General features: G+C 39.0%; 1 protein-coding gene across 1 annotated transcript; it reads left to right on the forward strand.

The window, feature by feature from the left end:
- Nucleotides 1-5764: 5764 nt before the first annotated feature.
- Nucleotides 5765-15146, forward strand: IL7 (interleukin 7; the record flags this gene model as incomplete). Its single annotated transcript, XM_005885673.1, has 4 exons — nt 5765-5845; nt 6854-6985; nt 12030-12083; nt 14694-15146. Coding segments are annotated over 4 exons (387 nt in total), but the record flags the coding sequence as incomplete, so codon positions are not given.
- Between the last annotated feature and the right edge of the window lie 2831 nt (nt 15147-17977).

Raw genomic sequence — 17977 nt, forward strand, 5'->3', positions numbered from 1 at the left:
GATATCACCTCACACCTGTCAGAATGATTATCATCAACAAATGACAAGTGTTGGAGAGTATGTGGAAAAAAGGGAACCCTAGTATACTGCTGGTGGGAATGCAGACTGGTGCAGCCATTATGGAAAACATATGGAGTTTCCTCAAAAAATTAATTATGGAACTGTCATTTGACCCAGTGACCCCACTTCTAGGAATATATCTTAAGAAACCTGAAACACTAATCAGAAAGAATGTATGCACCCCTGTGTTCATAGCAGCTTTATTTACAACTAGAGGCCCGATGCATGAAAATTCATGCAAGAGTAAGCCTTTCTTCCCCCGGCTGCCGGCACTGGCTTCCCTCCAGGACCCAGGACCCAGGACCCGGACTTCCCTCCTCCTCCGGCTGCCTGCAGACACCCGGGACCCAGGCTGGCTTCCCTTGGGCCCCGGCTTTGTCAGGAAGGACATCCAGAATGACATCCAGAAGACATCAGATCTAATTAGCATATTACCATTTTGTTATTATAGGTAGCTAAGATCTGGAAACAGCCCATGTGCCCATCAGTAGATGAGTGGATAAAAAAGCTGTGGTACATTTATACCATGGAATACTATGCAGCAGTTAAAAAAGGATCTCTCCCCCTTTGAGTCAGCATGGAGAGACCTGGAAAGTATTGTGCTAAGAGAAATAAGCCTCTCAGAGAAAGACAAGTATCACATGATCTCACTCATATGTGGAATCTAATGAACCAAATAAAATGATGAACAAAATGGATACAGAGACATAGAAGATGGAACAGACTGACAAACCTCAGGGAAGACCGTGAAGGGTGGGTGGGTGAGAAGAGATCAATCAAAAAACATGTATGCATATATGCATAATCCATGGACACAGACAATAGGGGGCGGGCTAGAAGAGGTCAATGGAGGTGAAAAAAGGGGACATGTGAAATACTTTCAACAATAAAGATTTGGAAAAGAAAAAGAACATAATACTCTGGCATATTTCAGAATGGTTTTCCTCCCCTCCCTCTGCCAGGAGCATAAAGCAATTTTTTCAGATATTCACTGTGAAGAATTCATAAAAATCCTGCAAGTAAAATTCAGAAAAATGCCCCCCACCCCTGATGATAGGCTCTTCTTAGAGTCTTTAGCTCTCAGACTTGTCCACTCTCAGCTTTCAGCAATTAATTCATCAACTGTAGTTGAGGTTTCCCTACCCCAGCACAGTTTCCCATGAGGTTTTTGCTCCTATACATTGTGATTATTGTATCCACCTGTCTGTCTCTCCAATATTTGGGGCAGCAGTTTGCCCTGTGACCTCACTTTTCTGATGGATATAAGAAGAGTTCCAGATTCTTTAGTCTGTTCAACTTCTTACTAGTTATGATGAAACTAGAGGCCAGGTACATGAAATTCGTGCATTTGTGGGGGGAGCCTTCAGCCCAGCCTGCACCCAGTCCAGGAGCCCTCAGGAGATGTCCAGTTGACGGCTTAAGCCCGATCCCCACGGGGAGCGGGCCTAAGCCGTCAGTTGGACATCTTCAGCACTGCCGTGGAGGCAGGAGTCTCCCACCACCGCTGCTGCACTTGCCAGCCATGAGCCCGGCTTCTGGCTGAGCGGCGCTCCCCCTGTGAGAGCACACTGACCACCAGAGGGCAGCTCCTGCATTGAGCATCTGTCCCCTGGTGGTCAGTGCGTGTCATAGTGACTGGTCATTCTGCAGTTCAGTCAATTTGCATATTAGCCTTTTATTATATAGAATGCTGACTCCTAGGGCACTTATGTGCCAGACTGGAAACAGGAAGTCCTCCAAACAACTCTGTTTTCATAATAATATTTCTTTGGTTTATATAGTATTTAATTAAGTGATATATAAATAAGTATGACTTAGGGTTAAGGAATTGACTTAGTAAATATGTGACTCAAATCATGAGAGTAAAAATAGATGAGTATATTAGAAACTAAACTATTCATTGAGAGTATTTAGTGTGCTATGGGCATTATTTAAGTCAAGAATTTTTACAGAAGGAATAGAGAATTGACAAACCCAGCAAGTTAGTTGAATGGAGATCAACTATGAGAAATTATACATATGTTCATGTGGCTGAACAATAATCCAATCTATTGTAGCATCCCTTCAAAAACTAACCATAAAATCAAAAAGGAACTGCTATGTATTGATACTACTAAAATAAATGAACAAATATAAATTATCAAATGAATACATAAGGAAAATGAAGAATTTAGATAACAGGTTAATTGTCCATGAGAGCAGTAGAAAATGTCAAAATTTTCTCTTAACACTTAGAAACCAAATTAAAAAGAGCTAAAAATAATATAATATCAGATGAAAGATAGGAAAAAAAGAAAGTGAGTTCTCTAGATTTTAGGGGGAGAATGGGGATTAAAATAAAAATCATAAATAAGTGTCCCATTAGAACAGGCATATGAAAGACATAATGGAGGAAAATGACACAAAATAACATGTTTTAAAAATCAAAGACAAATATATAAAAGAAAAAGTGATATACAAAATCCATTGTATACATTATTATTGTTTCTGAAGAAGAAACTGTTACAAGAAAAAAATCAAAGATAGACTAAAACTGCTGAAATGAAAGTAGTACTTCAAAAAACTGAAAGGACATGTATTTTAGGAACAGCTGATCTAAAATAATGTTTTTTACTGGAAAATATTGAAGTTCAGAGTCAATGTGATCTTGGCCTTTCCCTTGTGATTTTCCATAGTCATAATATATATTAATAAATCTTCAAATATGTCAAGATACCTATAAGAAACTATTATTGGTAAAGAAATTCTACCATTTGTTAGATCAAAAGATGGGTAGGGAACTTCTTTCCAACTCCTTGATTCTATCAATCTTAGTCTGTGTCATCCTTCTTATAGGGCTTCAATGAGAATAGTTTCAGAAAGCAAATGCAACTGTACAGGTATACACTTATGTTTAGTTTATTCAAAAAAGTGCACTGAAGTCAACTAGCCAAGAATAATTGTTACTTCTATAGAAGTCAGCCTTTCCAGTGAATAGTAACATCTGTATATACTAGAGCAAACACTTGGCAAAAAAATCAACTGGTATAACATTACCTTTCTGTACCTGCCCCAAATGAGTTTTGTCAAATACACAGGCTTAGGATGACTTCTCAAATATTTATGTGTCATGCCCCCAAGAAATTGGCACTAATTCTGTGTCACATTTTCATACAATATTTTTGGTAAATTGGAAAATAACAGAGATTAGCTGTACATTTGAGTTCTCTTTTTTTAGAAAAATGGTATAGCCAAAAAAATGAATGCATATTTTATCAAAGAGAAATGTATATGTGACATTCTCCTCCTTTGGACTAAATGGAAGTCAATAAGAAAATGACTTAATAGAAAAGTATTAATTCTCTACTACATTTCAGGAATGTGCATAAGGGCAGCCTGAGGATAGTTATAAAGAATACTAGTAGCCCTGCGCACGAATCCGTGTGCCAGTAGGTCGCTGCCTCCCTCCTGTAACTCCCCCCACCCCTCCTCATAGCTTGTTGCCCTGCCCTCTCCTGTAGCTCTCTGCCTCCCACTTGCTTGCTGCCCTGCCCCATCCTGTAGCTCTCTGCCACCCACTTGTAGCCAGTAGGTCACTGCCACCCTCCTGTAGCTCTCTGCCCGCTGCCCTCCTGTGGTTCCTCCCACCCCCTTCCCCCTCCCCCCTTCATAGCTTGCTGCCCTGACCCTCCTGTAGCTCTCTGCAGCCCACTTGTACCTCACTGGCCCACCCTCCTGCTGATCCGTGATCTGGTCTTGATGTGCTTGGTTATTACGCCTCAGGGCGTAACAGCTAATTAGCATATTCCTGGCCCACCCTGCTGATCCGTGATCTGGTCTTGATGTGCTTGGTTATTACGCCTCAGGGCGTAACAGCTAATTAGCATATTCCTCTCTTATTATATAGGATATGTGTTTGCACTAGAGGCGTCTGCAGTATGACTGGGGTGGTTGGTACTAACAAATCTGTTTGCAAAAACACTTTTCCAAAGATAAGGAAAAGTGATGTAAAAATGTCCAGTGAGTACACCACCACCATTTATATCAAACTACACAAGAAACTAGGACTGTTTTCTTATCTTTGATTCCCCAGAGGTCTTGGTAGAGGGCCTTGCACATTGGCCCCCAGTAGGTGTTGAATGCTAAGTGAATAATTATGTGCTCAGACACTGATTCCTGAAGGTACAACAGAGAGTATACTCATTTAGGGTCAGGATGAACCCAGAAACCATCTATGCTTTTCACAGGTGACAAGGGTCATGCACTTTCTAAGATGCAGAGATTAGAAGCCCATGACTAAATCCTGAAATTACTCCACTTCTTATTCTGTTTTTCGGTGACAACATACAGGCTAAGTCCGCTTGGAGTCCTGGAGGCTGATAACATAAATGGAGTTTGCCAGACAGACCTAGTCCACCCCTGTGCATCAGAGAATCTAAGTCCTTACGAAATTCTTCCTAATCCTGCCACTAAGTTCTTGATTCAAGTCATCCCCACCTTCGAATACCACATTCCTTAGGAAGAAAATATGAGATTGCACCACTCCACCTTCCCACTCCTATATTACAACTAGAGGCCCGGTGCATGAAAATCGTGCACTGGTGAGGGTCCCTCAGCCCGGTCTGCGCCTCTCGCAGTCCGGAACCCCTTGAGGGATGTGTCTGCTGGCTTAGGCCCAATGCCCCCAGGGATTGAGCCTAAGCCAGCAATCAGACATCCCTCTTGTAGTTCGGGGCTCTCGCCATTCAAGACCCCAAGACCTCTCACTCCTTACCGCCCACCTGCAGCAGAGGCAGGAGAGGCTCCTGCCACCACTAGAACCCCTTGAGGGATGTCTGTCTGCTGGCTTAGGCCCAATGCCCCCAGGGATTGGGCCTAAGCCAGCAATCAGACATCCCTCTTGCAGTTCGGGGCTCTCGCCATTCAAGACCCCAAGACCCCTCACTCCTTACCGCCCACCTGCAGCAGAGGCAGGAGAGGCTCCTGCCACCACTGCTGCACTCGCAAGCTGTGAACCCAGCTTCTGGCTAAGTGGCACTCCCCCTGTGGGAGCTCACTGACCACCAGGGGGCAGCTCCTGCATTGAGCGTCTGCCCCTAGTGGTTAGTGTGAGTCATAGTGACTGGTCATTCTGCCGTTTGGTCGATTTGCATATTAGAGTTTTATTATATAGGCTAGTTACAATACACAGAGATGCCATTCCATTGTTTCTTAGCAAATGCCCACCTCAACCATCCCAGACAAGTTGGATTGTTAAAAATGCTGCAGAATGACTCTACTTTACTCTCACTCTCAAGAGTTTTTCCCTTCATTCTAATGAAAATTCCCTTTTTTACTGTTTGATAGTGGCAGGAAATTGGGCCAAATAACCTCTTAAATGCATTGCAACTTTAAGATCTCAAAGTTATAATATTTTCTGTTTATAGTATAACTTCTAAAATAGGTGCTTTTATTTTCCCAAATGAGTCAGATTCTTTCAATGATTTCTGGGGTTAACCTGTGGTGTCGGGAGGGAGCTCTGTGTCTGTGGGGCTTTGTGTATATACTTGTTTATTCTTCAACTATAGAAACTATTTTCCATGCCTAGTCAGCTAAGCCAAGCTAAAGGTATTTCCCTGAAAATGTACATATAACTACCAAGTATTATAACATTGTTATTTTTATAATTACTCCATATTAGAAAACTCCCCAGTTTAATAATTTAATTTTATATTATTTATTACAGGACAGGATAAGAGAAAATGATAGCAATTGCCTGAATAATGAACCTAACTTTTTTAAAAAGCATTCATGTGATGATGATAAGGTAATGATAATTATTTGGAGTTTGTATGTCATTCGAGCTTGATTACATAGAAGCTTATATGCTTTTGTATCTGTTAGATAATTATATTGATTATATTAATAACTTATTCTTTTGGCTCTAAGCAGGCAGTTCCCATTGATCTATTAAGTCGTGCTGTGGTGTTCTTTTATACTCTTATTTTACAAATAGTCCTGCAGTTATTTGATAAATATGTTTACTTTAGCATTTCATTTTTCACTTATAAAATTCTAGAACTGTTGAATTCAAAGAGACACACATCTCTTATTTCTGAAATCTTTATGAAGGAAAACGCTTGTTAGGGCATAATTTAGTTGTAGGCATTTAGAAATTGTTTTCTTTTAATATTTGCTAATCTTCACACCACTACAACTTCTAGTTGGTGTAAAACTTTCAACAAATGCTTGTGTGATTTCTTTCCACAAAAACCAGTGTGGTATTCAACAGTCGTTTTAAAAAATAATAGCTGAGTTAACCTTATGGCATCTAATAGTCTATAGTCATAAGTTCTTATTTTTAAAATTTCTATAATTACAGTGTGATTTGTTTTAGGTGAATATGACTCTTCATTTTCCTATTACCAGCTACTCATCCATAGCTCAAAATGTACAACATAATAACAATAAGAAAACCACACATACCTTTCATTATCGTTGCTTCCAGAAGACCTCTCCCTTGGTTATCTTGCTTAAACTTAAATAAACTTGTTATGTGTCCACCCACAAGTGGTAAGATCATACATACATTACAGAGAAAGAGAATTTTAAAAGCTAATCATTAAACTGAGTTCCAGGCCCTTCAGGCTGTCAGCTTCTAGGCCACCGTTTCAGTCCAGTTACTTGTCAGTCATGTGATTAACTGGAAAAGAAAGCTGGGTGGAGGTGGGGTATTGCTTAGCAACAGGGTTCTGGCTTTAGGATCCTTAAGAAAGCTTTTCATTTCATAATATTTTATTTGAACCACAGCCCTTCTGATTTTTTTCTGTAATAGGAAGCTACGTTTTTAAAAACTGCTGCTCGCAAGTTGAAGCAATTTCTTAAAATGAATATCCATGAGGAATTCAAGCTCCACTTATCAATAGTTTCACAGGGCACATTAAAACTGTTGAACTGCACCAGGAAGGTAAGCTGAGGACTATTTACTTTGAACAAAAATATAAACTACTCCCTTTATAGTTTTATTAGAGATATTATCATTCTCTAATGATCCATTATCATAGAAGTCTAAGTGCTTATAACTTAAACTTGAAATACATTTACTCAACTCTGGAAGAGGAAAATCGCAACTTGAAAATACCTATTTGTCTCTTGGCTAGGGCAAATCAATAGTTTTAAAAGGGGAGTAAAAGTGAATGCATATTTCATTGCCTTAACAACTTTCAAGGAGGCTAGTGTGATAAGTGGGGTGGGGAAAAGTAAATTTTTGTCACTAAAACCTATTAATATTTTTAATCCACATATGTATAGATTTATAAAAATTCATAGCAAATAAAACAGGTAAAATGTATTTAACAAATATCTTTCTCATTAACACTGGGCATATACACTGAGTGGCCAGATTATTATGACCACCTGATGTTTGTAGGCAAATTAGCCCTACACTGCATCGTATTGGATATGGAAGCCAAAGGCCTGTTCGAACACCTTTGCTGTCTGCTGTTACCAAGATAAAACATCTCCAATTCGCACAGGAACACAAGGATTGGACAGTCAAGCATTGGAAAAAAGTCATGTGGTCCGATGAATCACGTTTCCAGTTGCATCATGCAGATGGTAGAGTGAGAATTTGGCGGAAACAGCATGAAAGCATGCACCCCACATGCATGAGTAGAATCCCGCAGTATTGAAGGCAAAAGGTGGCCCAACGAAGTACTGATGGGGTGGTCATAATAATCTGGCCACTCAGTGTATATGACCAATAATTTTCTATTTATTTGTTTCAATAATTTTGATAAGTATAGGGCTAATTTTTCCCTACTGCCTGCTAGCGGTTGTTAAGCAAACAAAACAAAACAAAAATGGAAAAGATTATCTTGAGTGTAGAAAGTTTCTTAATCTTTAAAATGAAGGGAAAATAATAGTATACATTATAGGCTATTGAAGATTAAATGGCATAACTCATATAAAATGCTTAGGATCAAAAGGTTTCAATAAGTGTTATATTATTATTACAATTAACCTCCTCTTCAGGAATTTTACCAGCTGCCACACAAAGCCAAAAGGTTTCTTATGATTTTTTAAAAGAAAATTTTTAGGATAGAAAAAGGGTTGTGTGTTATTTTTTAATACCAGTAGTTGCCCACAGCTCAAGTGGTAAAACTGTTTTTGCGCCCTACTGGTAGTGATAACAAAGATGACGTAAGTTGAACCAGTTCCCTTATCATGTGTTAGGTACACAATGCCAGCCAGTCTCCTCCTGGTGTCCTGGGTTTGCCAAGCTTATTTCCCATTTTGTCCCTTTACTTATGTTAGTCTCTTTTCTATAATTCTGATCTGCCCTGTTCTACATCCTTCAAGGCCACACTCAAGATTCATGAAGACTTCATAGTCTAGCCTACCAGCTCTTAATCCTTATTCATAGTGATATCAAACTACTGTCTAATGCAAGAAAGTCCAATAGGTTCATTGTTGCTTACACATCCAAATGATTAGCAATGCCTGTTGGAAACACCATGTTGTGTATTAGCCTCAAGTCAAGGCTCAACTGAAAAACTGCAAACAAACTAGTGATATCACCTCTTCTCCTAGGAAGGGTAGGGGTTATGGGTATGCTATGTATTTGCAGTTCCTTCTCTCATGTGCTGAGCTTTACATGGATCACCATGTTCCAAAATCAACTAACTGTCAAGAAGGAAAACACAAATGATTTATTCTTGAAATTAAATAAAATTATGTCACAAAACTAACTAACCTGATACAATCTGCATTTTTCTTAAAATGACAAGGTAAGATATTAAATACAGTCAGCTACATTGACTTTTCTTCGTGAGTCAGGTCTGCATGAACTATTGATTATTTCATTTTGCTTCTGATAGATAAAGCACAATAAAATGTATGGTCAGGATTTCACAATTTAATGATGACTTTATTTTCATATTGATTAAAATTCTAGTGTTGTTTGTTACTATACCCTTCTGTATTAGGTTTTTCACTTTATTTATTTATTTATTTATTTATTTAAATTTATCTTTATTGTTGAAAACATTGCAGATGTCCCTCCCCCCCCCCCCACCCCCCGCCCCAAACATGTCCTCTGGTGAGGATTACAACATAAAATAGAATAGAATAAGATAAAATATAAAATAGATAAAATAAAACAAAACATAGTTAAACATTGCAGATGTCCCTCCCCCCACCCCCACCCCCCCATATATTAGTTTTTCAGCCTCACAGCCATTAAGACAGTGCTGGGCATACCTGCAGGATTCAGGGCATTCAGAAGATAATTTCTCTTGTTTCTTCCTTTTCCCTCATCCTCATACAGGCATACCTCGGAGATTTTGTGGGTTCAGTTCCAGACCACCCCAAAAGAGCGAGTCACTGAATTATTTTTTGTTTCCTAGTGTATATAAAAGTCATGTTTACACTACATTGTAGTCTATTAAATGTGCAATAACATTATGCCTAAAGATGTACATGCCTTAATTTAAAAATACTTTATTGCGAAAAAATGCTAAACATCATCTGAGCCTTTGTGAGTGGTAATCTTTTGCTGCTGGAGGGTCTTGTCTTGATGTTGATAGTTACTGACTGATGGGGGTGTTGCGGTAGGTTGAAGAGGCTGTAGCAATTTCTTAAAATAAGACAACAATGAAGTTTGTCACATCAACCGACTCTTTCTTTCATGAGTGATTCCTCTGTCCCATGTGATGTTGTTTGATAGAATTTTACCCACATAGAGCTTCTTACAAAATTGGAATCAGTCTTCTCAAATCTTGCTGGTGCTTTATCAACTAAGTTTATGTCATATTCTAAGTCCTTTGTTGTCATTTCAACACTCTTCACAGCATCTCCACCAGGAGTAGATTCCATTACTTAACCCTATGGAGCAACTTCTCAGCCATTAAGGCTTTGTCATGAGATGCAGCAATTCAGTCCCATCTTCAGGCTCCACTTCTAATTCTAGTTCTCGCCATTTCCACTGCATATGCAGTTCGCTCCTCCATTGAAGTCTTGAACCCCGAAAAGTCATCCATGAGGGTCAGAAACAACTTCTTCCAAATTCCTGTTAATGTCGATATTCTGACCTTGTCCCATGAGTCATGAATGCTCTTACTGGCATCTGGAATGGCGAATCCTTTTCCAGGTTTTCCATTTACTTGCCCAGATCCATCAGAGGAATCACTATCTATGGCAGCTACAGCCTTTTGACAGGTATTTCTCTTTTTTAAAAAATATATTTTATTGATTTTTTACAGAGAGGAAGGGAGAGGGACAAAGAGTTAGAAACATCAATGGGAGAGAAACATCTATCAGCTGCCTCCTGCAGGAACTGGGGATGTGCCCACAACCAAGGTACATGCCCTTGACCGGAATCAAACCTGGGACCCTTCAGTCTGCAGGCCGACGCTCTATCCACTGAGCCAAACCAGTTAGGGCTTGACAGGTATTTCTTAAATAATAAGACTTGCAAGTTGAAATTACTCCTTGTTCCATGGACTGCAGAATGGATGTTAACAGGTATGAAAACAACATTAAACTTGTTGTCTAGTTCCATCAGAGCTCTTGGATGGCCAGGTGCATTGTCCATGAGCAGTCGTATTTCAAAGGGAATCTTTTTTCCTGAGCAGTAAGTCCTAACAATTGGCTTAAAATATTCAGCAAACCGTGTTGTGAACCGATGTGCTGTCATCCAGGCTTTGTTGCATTTAAAGAACACAGGCAGAGTAGATTGAACATAATTCTTAAGGGCCCTAGGATTTTCAGAATGGAAGCTGAGCACTGGCTTCAACTTAAAGTCACCAGCTACATTAGCCCCTAACAAGAGAGACAGCCTTTGAAGCTCTGAAGCCAAGCATTGGCCTTTCCTCTCCAGCTGTGGAAGTCCTAGTTGTCATCTTCTTCCAAATGAGTGTGTTTCATCCACATTGAAATCTGTTGTTTAATGCAGCATCTTCGGTAATGATCTGAGCTAGATCTTCTGCATAGCTTGCTGCAGCTTCTACACCAGCATTCGCTGCTTCAGCTTGCACTTATGTTATGGAGAGGACTTCTTTCCTTAACCTCATAAACCAACCTCTGCAGCTTCAGACTTTCCTTCTGCAGCCTCCTCACCTCTCAGCCTTCATAGGATTGAAGAGTTAGGGCCTTGCACTGGATTAGGCTCTGGCTTGAGGGAATGTAGTGGCTTGACCCTCTTTCTCCAGATCAGCAATAAGGCTGTTTGGCTTTCTTATCATTCATCAGTTCACTGGAGTAAGCACTTTTAATTTCCTTCAAGGACATTCCTATTGCTTTCACAATTTGGCTAACTTTGGAGCAAGAGGCCTAGCTTTCAACCCATCTTGGCTTTCGACATGCCTTCCTCCCTAAGCTTACTCCTTTCTATCTTTTGATTTAAAGGGAGATATGCAACTCTTCCTTTCACTTAAACCCTTAGCGGCCATTGTAGGGTTAGTAATTGTGTCTCAGGGAATGACGAGGCCCAGGGAGAGGGAGTGAGATAGAGGAATGGCTGGTCAGGACACTATTTATCAGTCAAGTTCACCATTTTATACGGGTACAGTTCATGGCGCCCCACAACAATTGCAATAGTAACATCAAAGATCACTGATAACAGATCACCATAACAAATATAATAATGGAAAAGCTTGAAATATTGAGAGAATTACCAAAATGTGACACAGAGGTACAAAGCAAACTAACGTTGGAAAAATGGCGCTGATGCAGGGTGGCCACAAACCTTCAATTTGTAAAATAAAAAAAAAAATAAAAAACACACCATGCAATTATATGGGGAGTGCAATAAAGTGATGCATAATAAAGCGAGGTATGCCTGTATTCTACTTCTAAATGAAATGAGTATCTGCTAACAACAAATAATTGAAAGTAGATTCTCAAAAAGATTAGATGAGCTGAGAGTAATATACAAAAATTAGCAATAACATTAATGGGAGAAGCAATAAAGAATTAATATTCAATGTTATAAATGTAACTTTGTTTTTAAGGATAAAGAAAAAAAACAACCTTCCCTGGGTGAAGTCCAACCCACTAAGAATTTGGTGAGAATAATTGTATAATTTTCTTTCTTTATCAGTTTTTTATTTAACTTAATTTCTTAATGTTTCTCTCTGAATTTTCTTTTTTATAGTTGGTTTTGAAAATATTTTATAATGTTATTAAAAGTAGCAAGAAGGTACTTCTTTGAAATTGCATCCATTTAAACTGTTTTTTCTTTTTAAAACACTATTTTATTTTACTTTATATCATTTATTTATTTTATTGGGTTGACATTGGTCAACATGAACATATAGGTTTCATGGTTTCATGTGTAGGGTTCTATGTTACAAAATTTGAATATGGCACCATGTGCCCACCATCCAAACCACTATTTTAAAATAAAAGAAGCTAGGGGAAATATCAGAGCATTGATTTTTTTAGAAAGCAACAAAATTGAAACCACTAGGTAATAGACAAAACATGAATAAACTATATAGGAGAAAGTAAACTAGAAAACAAGCATATGAAGAAAAAAAGCCATCCTTATTCCTTAGTAAAGAAATAAAAATTTAACATGAGAACCTATTTTATACCTATTTTATTAGTACAGAGTATACAATATATACTATGGGTATATGTGAATATTCTACATTTATAGATCATCTTTATATTACTTATCCTATATAATAAAAGGCTAATATAGAAATAGACCAAACAGTGGAATGACCGGTCGCTATGACGCGCACTGACCACCAGGGGGCAGACGTTCAATACAGGAGCTGCACCCTGGTGGTCAGTGCACTCCCATAGGGGGAGCACCACTCAGCCAGAAGCCAGGCTGACGGCTGGTGAGCACAGCAGCGGTGGCGGGAGCCTCTCCTGTCTCCATGGCGGACAGACATTCCCCCAAGGGGTCCCGGAATGTGAGAGGGCGCAGGCCAGGCTGAGGGAACCCCCCTCCAGTGCACGAATGTCAAGCACCGGGCCTCTAGTATTAAATATTTATACTAACAGATACTATTGCACAAAATTATATAGCAATATAAAAATAAATATGAATGAAAAACTCAGGATAATGAAATTTGATTAAACGTTAAATTGATATCAATATTAATTAGGAAAGGACATGTAAAAATGGATGCACCTGGTTCATAAGAGTGATGGGTTCTCCTTTCATATTTCCATTATTGTTAAAATGTCATTTGAGCAATAGATACATGGGAACATGAAAATCCCTTGCTCCTTTTAGAGAAGGGGGCTAGCTTGCTTACCTGGAACTCAGGAAGCCTAGGAATCCCACTTGAACTTGCAGAGTTGAAATGAACACACGAGCAATTTAAACACACTGAGGGCTTCTGGGTAAGAATACATAGGTGGTGGGCACGCAATGCATCATAGAAACATACACTTGAAACCTACATAATCTTATTAACCAATGTCTACCCCAATAAATGTAATTTTAAAAAAAGAAAGGACATGAGAACCACACCAGACAAGAAAAACTGGGAAAGATATAGGAGGGAGATACCATCTGTGTTCTTATGATTACAGAAATAAAATGGTTCTTCACTTTTGTCTTTTTAATGAATGTTCACTCTTGGTCTCTGAAGAAAAGTCATGAAATCCTCACATCCATGTATTTCACATCTGCTTGGTCACATAAACTCAAACATGTACTCTTTAAATATATCCTGGGACCCTCACTAAAAAATCTATGAGAAATTCTCCTTCATAATTATCTTTGATATCTGTTGTCTAATATTTTTAATGGATCTTTCAAGGCTGTGTGTTAATGTTATTCAACACACACCTAAAACAGACCCGAATCTGTGCCTTAACTAAAAATAGAACAACTGAACTCAAGACCCAGTCATTATACTTACTTGACATGTGACCATAGGGGCTTATTTACCCTCCTTGCGGCTGTTCCCTCATCTGTGAAAGGAGGCAAAATCAGCAATTTCATAGAGTCAAGTAGATACAATGAAATAATGTGAAGCACAACATCTGACCTATAAAATACCCAATGACTGGTTGTAATCTCAGGGAGGTTCCCTGCCCTGTCCCAGCCCCACTTCCAGGGGCTCATGGGAGTGTCAGGTATCAACAAAGCTGCTCCCTGCTCGTCTCTTCCATGGGAGGTACCTCTTTCTCCGCCTTCCGGAGGCTGTACAGGAAACTAGGATTTTCATCAACAAATGAGAGTTAGCTCATGAGGCAGGTGCAGACCAATGGTTGGGGTGGACCTTGGGGCACATGCTCACTCAGGTAGATCCTTAGTCATCATCTTTGCTAAAATACGCTGCCTGTTTTCAGTGCTAACTATTCCTTCCACACAAAATATGTTCTCCTGTATTACAATACCTAATTGAGTAATTTACAAGTATCTTTCTCACAAAAGTTTAAATAGCATTCTTGTCCTACTGTTGTAGCCACCAGGCATCGCTCTTTAATGAATTCTAAATCTTAAACCACAACAACCTTGAATTTCTACATATCATCCCAACTAGAGTTAGAAATCACAGGTTTAAAGTACGATGCAAGATTCTCCTTTCCCATGACACAGAATTTTCAGTAGAACCTAAGATGGTGGAAATTAAAGATTGAATATTTGAAAACATGTATTTGTATAAAAATGTGAACTTAAAACTTTTTTTTGCATATTTCTGTAGGAAGAGAAAAAATCTTCAAAGGGACAGAAAAAACAGGATGAAATGTGTTTCCTAATGATACTACTAGAAAAGATAAAAACTTGCTGGAATAAAATTTTGAGCGGCACTAAAGAACATTGAAACGTATGGCGTGACAATATAAAGACGTGAACTTTAGTTGCATCCCTCAAGAATTGATCTGCTCGTGCAATTTTCCGGGGTAGAACGCCTCCCAGAAATTACTGAATGCACCTGGTAAAAATGGGTTAGAGCAATTGAGAAATACATGCTGTGGTACTAGAAGGACACGAACAATGGAACCGAACGCTGCAGTCAACGGACTATTTCCTATGTGTGTGCACATGCGTCCGCTGGTGTTAATTTGGGGCTGATTTTTGTAAGACGATCCATATAAGGCAGTGATGTCAGAGGTGACACGCGAACTCATTTTTTTGGTTGATTTTTCTTTGTTAAATGGCATTTAAATATATAAAATAAATATCAAAAATATAAGTCTTTGTTTTACTATGGTTACAAATATTAAAAAATTTCTATATGTGACACGGCACCAGAGTTAAGTTAGAGTTTTTCAAAATGCCTAGCTCAAAAGGTTCGCCATCACTGATGTAAGGTATTAGCTGCAATAATCCTTTTTAGACCTGTTAAAAATGTTCAGGAGACATGTAAAATCTGTGGTGTATATAAAGGTTACAAGGATTAAAAATTAGCTTTGCTTTATTTCTTTATGGCCTACTATGCATCAGTATAATGCAATGAGTGTGGATATTGTCATCTTCTGGCAGAGTTGACAGTGAGGTATGGACAATGCCCAAGCGAACAAGTCATGTATCTTAAAGCAGAAACGTAAAGGAGTCCAAGATGCTTTAAGAGGAGTGTGACTGTGTAGCACATTGCCTCCAGTAGATGGCATAGAAAATGTCCTAAAATGAAAACAAAGAATAATTTCACAAAATAGGAAGTCACCTGTTTTAAGGCTGCTAAGCCATAGTACCGAGTTTCTTCTGTCATTTACGTGTAATAAAACTTGTCTGAATGAGTTTGCAATTTGGGAAGTATATTTTTAAGAGAATAATATATGTTGCCTTTTAATTAATGGAGTGTGTATATTTAATTTTGACACTATATCTGTATATAAAAATATTTTCATACAGTATTACGAACAAATTACTTGCTTTGGATAACATTTCTCCTTTGATAATAAATGACCTATGTATTAACACTGTCAGATTCACTTAATCTCAACAGAACTTTTTTCCCAGTTTTATTGGGAAATATTTGACATGCATCACTGTATATGTTTAAGGTATCCGATATGATGGTTTGTTTTACATATATTGTGAAATGATTAACACGATAAGTTCAGCTAACATCCATAGTCTCATATAATAAAAAGAAAAGAAAGAAAAAAACTGTTTTCTCTTTATTTTGAGAACTTATAGGACTTACTCTTAACAATTTTCCTGTGTTGCGTACAGCAATGTTAGCTATAGTCATCACGTTGTACATCCTTGGGATTTAGTTATCTTATAACTGGACCTTTGTACCTTTTGACCACCTGCCTCCAGCATCTCCCTCCCCCTATCCTCTGTGTCTGGTGTCTTTTTTTTTAAGTACATTTTTATTGATTTCAGAGAGGAAGGGAGAGGGAGAGAGAGAGATAGAAACATCAGTGATGAGAGAATCATTGATCGGCTGACTCCTGCACTGGGGATCAAGTCCACAGCCCAGGCATGTGCCCTTGACCGGAATCGAACAGGGGACCCTTTAGTCCACAGGCCGACACTCTATCCACTGAGCCAAGTCGGCTAGGGCTGTGTCTGGTGTCTTTTAATACAAGCTTTTATGTTTAGGTTCCACATGTGAGATCATACAATATTTGTCTTTCTCTGTCTGACTTATTTTATTTAACATAATGTCTTCAAAGTCCATCCATGTTGCCACAAATGGTAGGATTTCCTCATTTTTATGGCTGAATAATTCATCCACTAAAAGACACTTAGATTTTTCCCATGCCTTGGCTATTGTGAACATTGCTGCTATGAATATGGAGGTACAGTTATCATTTTGAGTTAGCGGTTTGGATATATTCCTGGAAGAGGAATTTCTGGATCATATGGTAGTGCTGTTTTTAATTTTTTAAGCTCTTCCATACTGTTTTTCATAGTGGCTGGACCGATTTACAGTCCCACCAACCGGGCACGTGGGGTACCTTTTCTCCACCTCCTCACAGGCATCTGTTACCTCTTGTCTGTTTTATGATGGCCATTCTAACAGGCACCAGGTGATATCTCATTGTGATTTAAATTTGCATTTCCCTAATGACTAGTGAGCCAACAGGATTTTTTTAAGGCGAGATTTTTAATATTGCCCTACTATTTGGTCTCTTTCACTGAACACATAACCTTTAATACCTTATTACCAAGAACGTACACGGGGCCAATGATAATACTATTAAACGGGTTCTGCTAAACATTTTCCCATACTTCCAATTATTCCATCAAGAAGTATATATCTTATAAATAAAACTAGAGGCCCAGTGCACAACATTTGTACACTTGGGGGGAAGGGGTCCCTCAGCCCAGCCTGTGCCCTCTCACAGTCCAGGACCCCTCGGGGGATGTCTGACTGACAGCTTAGTCGGACATCCTTAGCACTGCCGCAGAGGCAGGAGAGGCTTCCACCACCACCGCTGCGCTCACCAGCCATGAGCCTGGCTTCTGGCTGAGTGGTGGGGAGCACACTGACCACCAGGGGGCAGCTCCTGTGTTGAGCATCTGCCCCCTGGTGGTCAGTGTGCATCATAGGGACGGGTCATTCTGCCATTCGGTCAATTTGCATATTAAAGTTGTATTATATAGGATTACTAGGTTATGAAGCATGAATATTTTTAAAGCTTTTATATTAAAGTAAATTTAGTCAACTTTTTAAAATGTATTATCAATTTCTATTTCTGTCAGCATATAAGGTCTTTCATCTTCATGCCCTGTGGCAGTTTTCAGTTTCTTTATAAGACTGCTGGTTTGATGAATAAAATCAGCACTTTTCTGTGGAGTACACTCAGCACTCCTGGCAACCTCCTATTCCCAGCCTCATTGCTGCAAATTCACAATAGGATGGAAAGTGAGGTGCTTGGGCAAATAGAGAAAAGGGAAGGGAAAAGGGAAGGGTTATGTGAGATAGAGTGAACTGATGTGCCATCGGTAACTTTTATGCAAAGGCACTTTTTCTGAGTCACCAGGACACTGGAAGTCAACCGCGTTTTGCAGCTCTCGTGGACCCACCAC

This window comes from Myotis brandtii, unplaced genomic scaffold, assembly GCF_000412655.1.
Source record: "Myotis brandtii unplaced genomic scaffold, ASM41265v1 scaffold922, whole genome shotgun sequence".
Classification (NCBI taxonomy): Eukaryota; Metazoa; Chordata; class Mammalia; order Chiroptera; family Vespertilionidae; genus Myotis; species Myotis brandtii.